The sequence below is a fragment of the Myotis davidii genome, unplaced genomic scaffold (assembly GCF_000327345.1).
Source record: "Myotis davidii unplaced genomic scaffold, ASM32734v1 scaffold732, whole genome shotgun sequence".
Lineage (NCBI taxonomy): Eukaryota > Metazoa > Chordata > Mammalia > Chiroptera > Vespertilionidae > Myotis > Myotis davidii.
Window position 1 is genome coordinate 1,493,647 of NW_006284349.1, and position 7,220 is coordinate 1,500,866.

The 7,220-nt window shown below is 45.4% G+C and overlaps 2 protein-coding genes across 2 annotated transcripts in view; one reads left to right on the top strand and one right to left on the bottom strand.

The window, feature by feature from the left end:
• The window catches only part of TDP1 (tyrosyl-DNA phosphodiesterase 1), a 61,013-nt gene that overhangs the window by 50,605 nt on the left and 3,188 nt on the right, over window positions 1-7,220 (bottom strand). The gene's annotated exons all lie outside the window — the stretch shown is intronic.
• EFCAB11 (EF-hand calcium binding domain 11) overlaps window positions 1,117-7,220 on the top strand; it is a 129,227-nt gene continuing 123,123 nt past the window's right edge. Inside the window, exons 1-2 of the mRNA XM_006754724.2 lie at window positions 1,117-1,311; window positions 1,820-1,915. Coding sequence (XP_006754787.1) covers window positions 1,237-1,311; window positions 1,820-1,915 — 171 coding nt within the window. The 5' untranslated portion in view covers window positions 1,117-1,236. The remainder of the gene's footprint in view (window positions 1,312-1,819; window positions 1,916-7,220) is intronic.

The following is a 7,220-nucleotide window of genomic DNA, read 5'->3' on the forward strand; positions in this document are numbered from 1 at the left end:
AAAGACCGCCGGGTCCACAGGCGCTGCCTGGGGCTCTCCCAGGAAGAGGCGAGGGAGACCTGGCTGCCTCTAGGTCTTCGCTCACCTCCTGGCCACTCCTCTCAAACAAAAACAAAAAAATCGGTGGGAGAAAAAGAATTGTTACCTCCCTCTATCTTAATTAGCAAAGCTCATCCTATTTACACGGATTCTCACGGACAACCTCAGACTCCCAGGGCTGGAGGGTGGTGGTGGTGGTGGTGGTGGTGGTGGATAGATGTTCAAAGGCAGAGAGAGGACCAGCTGAGGTTCGAGGCAGCTGAGGGCTGAGACCTGTCCCCCGGGAGAAGCGGGTTTGCCTGGGGCGCACACTGTAAAACCTGTTGTGAAATAAAAAGTTAAATGAGCTCCCCTCGGACTGGGACTCGAATGACTGTTTCTTAGTTGAAACTCGGACTCGAATCCGTGCTTGTGTGCCGGTGTGTATGTGTGGTTTTTAATCTTTCTGATTTGCCAGAAGAAAAGCATCTACGATAAACGCCTTTGCAATACGCAACCCTCTCCACATTCCGTGTCTTTAATAAGGATGTTTGCTCTGGAATTTGGGCTAAGTGCTTTTTATGCTACTTATTCCCTCAGTTTCTTTCATATCAAGCTCCTCCGCCTGGGGATTGAATGAAGTGACTTGCGTAAATGTGCTCAGGGTTCACTCGGTTCGTCTGCTTTGCGCCAGGCATCGTGCTGGGTGCTGGGGCTACCGAGAGACACCGCTGACCCAGGCGGGCTCGACCCCAGTGACTTGCTGATGTGCACGCGAATCCTGGACTTGGTTCTTTTTGTTCCGTTCCTATTATAATTTGTTCACACTCTTTTTGTGTCTCGTGATAGTTAGCACAACGCTGTAGATCAAAATTACCAACAGCCATTTATTGCGAGGTGTGGGGGCCGAGAATGAGAAGCATCATTGAAGCAGCACCGGGTGAACTAGCTCCCCAGCGGCGCCCGTGGAGTTAAGGGGACCAGACGGGGCGGGGCTTAGCCCCGGGGGCGGGCCTGGGAGCCTCTCCGCCATAGGCTGCTCCGGGGAAACGTTATAAACAAAGCGTTTGGCCAATAGAACTGCGGGACGGGCCGTCCAATGGGAGAAGACATTGGAAGTGCCCGGCCACTTTCAGCTTCCAGGTCCGCAGTGTGCGCGGCGGGTGGTCTGCAGCTCGTCGGGGTCTGACTCCTGAGGCAGCTGCTTTGACGGTCGCGATGTTTTTCTCCGACGTCGGGGCCCGGCCACGCACGTGGGAAGCCAGCCCGTCGGAACACAAGAAATGGGTGGAAGTAGGTGTCTCGGATTTTAACTTGATTCGGAACTCCCACTTGGGTCTGACCGAGCCGCGGTGCAAAGGGACATTGTTAATGACTGAGCCAAAGGCTGCACGGCTCGGCCTCCTGTCCTGGGTTCTGGCTGCTAGTCCGTCCTTTTTCGTCTCCGCTACACAGTCCATTAGTCATCTGCACCTCTCCTCCCGCCTTTCAAAGCAAGCCCCTTCGACTCACCTTCCTGATTCTAGGACCGAATGTTGGGTTGAAATTATCCTAAGAGTCTAAAGGAATTAACTTGTTTGTGTCAGTTTAGCGATTAAGTCGTTGGAACTCTGGAGGGGCATATTTTAGCCCAATCATTAAGATTTCTGGAGAATTAAAAGTAGGATAATGAAACTCCATTTCCGAGCCTACTGGTGGGCCGAGTTTTAGATTTTGGAGGTTCAAATGTAATATAAGCTGGTAATAAAAATAATAGAACAAACGGTTTCGGTCTGAACTAAAGCTATTTAATGTTCTTTAGGTATTCAAAGCATGTGATGAAGATAACAAAGGCTATCTAAGCAGAGAGGACTTCAAAGTTGCGGTTGTAATGCTGTTTGGATACAAGCCCTCCAAGGTACAGCTTTCTTTATTTGGGGGTGGGGCTGACAATAGAACGATCCTACTGGTGAATGGATCCTAATGGTTAAGTGCAGAGGGCTTGCCTACGATGTTTATAAAATTAATTGCTGCCTTATAAGCAGTGTCAGAGATGTGCCCAGTGCTGAATTTTACTTTTTTCTTCAGAACCCAATTCAGGGATGAATTAGAAAGCTATCTCACCACCAGACTGCTAATTATTATAATAAATATGAGATGCTAGAAAGGTGTGAAGAGGGAAGGCTGGCAGGGGTGGTGTTGGTAATAGGAATTCACAGAGGAAGTGACATGCAGGTTGGTTTTGAAATTTAAAAAATATTTTTGTTTGTTTAAATTATAAAAGTAATACATGGTCCTGGCCGGCCGGCATAGTTCAGTGGTTAAGCTTTGACCTATGAACCAGGGGGTCACGGTTGGATTCCCGATCAGGGCATATGCCTGGCTTGCAGGCTCAGTTTCCACTGTGGAGCGAGAGTGCAGGAGGCAGCCGATCAATGATTCTATCTCATCATTGGTGTTTCTCTCCCTCTCACTCTCCCTTCCTCTCGGAAATCAATTTTTAAAAAAATAATACATGAACAACTAAAAAATTCAAACAGTGCAGAACAGTGTAAAGATGAATGTAAAATCCCCTCCCTCCTGTGGAGGAGAAAGAGGCCACATGCTAACCTGACAAGCTCAGGGAAGGCCTGGTCTTGCAAACTCAGAGACCTACCCGTGGTCAGCAAACCGCGGCTCGCGAGCCACATGCGGCTCTTTGGCCCCTTCAGTGTGGCTCTTCCACAAAATACCATGTGCGGGCGCACACGTACAGTGCGATTGAAACTTCGTGGCTCATGCACAAAAGTTAGTATTTTGTGGAAGAGCCACACTCAAGGGGCCAAAGAGCCACATGTGGCACGCGAGCTGCGGTTTGCCAAGCCGCAGTTTGCCGACCACTGATCCTAACGTAACCACAAAGGATGGTCTGAAATTAAAACTTCAAGTAAAAGCAGTTTATAGTAGGTACTCACTTTCTAAGCCTCACAAAGGTCAGTCTATACCTTGACTGAGCCTATTTCTTTTTGCATCTAAAATAACATACCTGTGAAAAGTCAGGGTAACTTGTAACTTCCCTTTTTCCGGACCTCGGGCCACAACCAAAGGCATGAGGGCTCCTGGACACAGACCACAAATCCCTTCATTGTTATTGAGTTAATTGTTGACTGTTAACCATCCTGCACCCACCAAAGTAAAAGAAGTATATGCCTGTCATTTTACTTTTTATCCAATCCCAGAGGTTCCCCCTCATCCTTTGACTGTAATATATAAAACAAGGTTAATAACTGTCATTCTCCAGAGCATTATCCCAATTCATGGAGATTCTGCTTCACAGCAATTGTCAACAGTTTGGCTCAAATAAACTCACAAAAATTGTTTGCAGGTTTGAATGTTTTGTGTGTGTGTGTGTGTTTACATTAACACTCCCTACTAGAGGGTCCCACTTAGGGGTTACCATTATTAAGTTTCTTGAGTATCATTCCAAGATTTTCTGTGCAGGACCAACATATACATGCATAGTAGTCTTCGAAAACATTACTTTCTTTTTTGTCTTATCAATAGTTGAACATAAAAGCACACACCATCACTAAATTTTTTTTAAAAGTTGCATTGTATTTTAATTAGCCAGTTTCCTGTTTTTGGTCATTTAGATTCTTTCCCTTGTTTTCGTTCCTACAAACATTGCTGCTATGAGCATCCTGTTATATCTATACCTGTGCTTATGGATGCACATCTGTGAGATAAATTCCCAGAAGTACAATTCCTAGGTACATTTGAAATTCTGTTGGATATTAGTCTCCAGGAAAGGTTGCATTAATTCACGAATAATAAGGGTTGAGTTGAATTTCAATGAATCTCCTACTCTAGCAGGGCAAGTTTCCTATCCTCCCCCACCCCAATCTTTTTTTTTTAATTTAAAATATATTTTTATTTATTTTTTTATTGATTTCAGAGAAGAAGGGAGACTAGAGAGAGAGAGAGAAACATTAGTGATGAGAGAGAATCATTGATCAGCTGCCTCCTGCACACCCCTCACTGGGGATCAAGCCTGCAACCCGGGCATGTGCCCTGACTGGAAATTGAGCCATGACCTCCTGGTTCATAGGTCGACACTCAACCACTGAGTCACATCATCGGAGGTCCCACCCCCATCTTTGTGCTGCTCCCCTTACCTATTACATCACATTCTAGAAATGCATTCTTGTTAAGCTGCTGAACTGGAATTAATCAGAGACAAGACCTTGTCCAGGTTTAACACATTTCACTGCAGTCATCAAGCAGAGGGACACTCAGGACTCTGCCTGAATTCTCGGTCATAGCCTTGTGAGACCAAACAACTTAGCAGTCCGTGACCCACCGTTGCTCATGAGTGGCACTACCTGTCAGATTGCAAGCTCAGTGAGGCCAGGGACCATGTGATGTCCACTTCTCCATCCTTCCTTATGCTTAAATGCATCACAACTTCACAGCAAACATGGTGTGTTGACACAAATAGGTCCCCTGAATAGCCCAGATGGGTTCATAGTGGTTCAGCTACCAGGGGCTGTTAGTTACAGAGCTCAGAGAAGGAGGGCTGGCTTCCAGAAACTGCAGCTCTCCTGTTTACCTGCAGGCATTTCAGCTGGAATTTTAAGGCCGGTCAGCTAAGCAGACTCAGCCTTTGAAGCATTGTATTTAACCTGGTTCAGCTGGGAAGAAATCAGGTCTCCTGCCTTTATCACCCTGTGTCTACTTAGGTGGCTTTAATTTTAGAACCTCAGTGGGGAACTTAATTACAGTGATGTGGTAACGTATGTATGTACACTCCATAACTTTAACAGACATTAGCTTTTATTTTCGAACTTGATTGAGGTTTTGGATTTTGTTGTTGATGTTGTTAATCCTCACTGGAGACTATTTTTTCCATTGATTTTTTTTTTTTTTAAGAGAGAGTGGAAAGGAGGGAGGGAGGGGGAGACAGAGAGAGAGAAACATGGATGTGAGAGAGACACATCAATCATTTGCCTCCTGCATATGCCCTGACCTGAGCCAAGTATCAAACCTACAACCCAGGCACATGCCCTTGACTGGGAATCAAACCCTTGACTCCACCCTTCAGTGTGCAGGCTGATGCTCTAACCCCTGAGCACACCGGCCAGGGCTGGATTTTATTTTTTAATCTATTGAAATGTTTATTGACTGCAGATCACTGAACAGTAAAGTACTGACACAGTAAATCACCTATGTACTTAATCATTTGCACAGTGAAGTTTTATTAAAGAAGTAACACTCAAGTGTACCCTTGGTCAAATTTAACAGGTTTTTACTTTTATACTGGGTTGAGGTTTGGGGTTTTATTTTTGAGTATTGCTTTTGAGCAAATATTTACTGAATGCAGGTTATGAAGCAATAAAACGCTTATGTAATAAGTCACTTATACACTTACGCAATTATTTACATGATGAAATTTATTAAGTGGTCCTACTTAATAAAAAGAGCATTTGCTACTTGCTAGAGCAGGGTTCTCAACCTATGGGTCGCCAACCTGTGGGTCACGACCCCTTTGGGGGTCGAACGACCCTTTCATAGGGATCACCTAAGACCATCAGAAAACATATATAATTACATATTGTTTTTGTAATTGATCACCATGCTTTAATTATGTTCAATTTGTAACAATGAAAATATATCCTGCATATCAGATATTTACATGACGATTCATAACAGTAGCAAAATTACAGTTATGAAGTAGCAACGAAAATAATTTTATGGTTGGGGTCACCACAACATGAGGAACTGTATTAAAGGGCCGCAGCATTAGGAAGGTTGAGAACCACTGTGCTAGAGATATAAAGGTGAATAAAACATAGACCCTACTTTGAAGCTGTTTACAATTTAATGTAGAGACACTTAAAAATCTGTGGTCAATACTAAGATGGAGAAGAACAGAAAGTGAAGGGGACAAGAGGAGGGTCTGAATTTAGTGGCAACTGTAATAGGAGTCCGAGCATCGTTTAAAGGAGTTAGCCCAGGCCGGTGGGTTCAGTGGTTAGAGCATCAGCCACTGCATCAAAGGGTGACCGGTTTTTTGCAGGTTTGATCCAGGGGCTCTTGCAGGAGGCAACCAATTGATGTGTCTCTCTCACATCAATATTTCTCCCTCTCTCTCTCTCTCTCCCCTCCCCTCCCCTTCCTCTCTTTAAAAATCATTGGGAAAAATATCCTTGGTGAGGATTAACAATAACATAAAATAGACTAGCGGAGCTAGACCTCTGACAGGGAGTGTCTGGGAGCACTTTGTGGTGGTGGGAGAAGTTGCGCCCTTATGGTTGATTGGACACGGTGGTGGTAAGAGAGTGACCCCAGGACTGAAGCAGTTGTGATGCCACCAAGGAAGAAAATTTGGGAGTAGATTCAGGGAAAAGTCAATGCGTTCAGATGGGGGCACACTGAGTTTGAGGTGGCCATGAGTGTGCCAAGTGCATTCACTCATTTAATGCTGTGCTGGTGCCGGGGTTATGGTGGTGAAGACCTGCTCTGAGATGGTGCTCCCTCTTAGATACAGGAGTCTGAACTGGGTGGAGAGGTGAGGAGTGGAGATAAATTGGAGACTCCTCAGTTTCCAGGTGGTAGTGCAAAACAGGAGACTGGATGGCATTGCCCAAGAAGAATATGTGGACTGCGAAGGGCAGTAGCTTGAGGGTAGAACACTGGGGCTGTACCAACATTTAAGGGTAGGCAGGGGGCCATGAAGGAAATGCAGTCAAAACCATCTGGGGGCCCTGACTGGTTTGGCTCAGTGGATAGAGCATCAGCCTGCGGACTCAAGGGTCCCAGGTTCGATTCCGGTCAAGGGCTTGTACCTTGGTTGCAGGCACATACCCAGTAGGGAGTGTGCAGGAGGCAGTTGATTGATGTTTCTCTCTCATCGATGTTTCTAACTCTCTATCCCTCTCCCTTCCTCTCTGTAAGAAATCAATAAAATATATTTAAAAAAAAAACATCTGGGGGAGGCAAGAGGAACCAGGAAAATGTTGGGTATGGATTAATCAAAATTAAAAGAACTAAATAGAGAGATAGAGATATTATCCAAGATATAGATACTGTCAGGTGCTGCCAAGGTTCTAAATCCATAATGTTGCCGAAACCGGTTTGGCTCAGTGGATAGAGCGTCGGCCTGCGGACTGAAGGGTCCCAGGTTCGATTCCGGTCAAGGGCATGTACCTGGGTTGTGGGCACATCCCCAGTGGGAGATGTGCAGG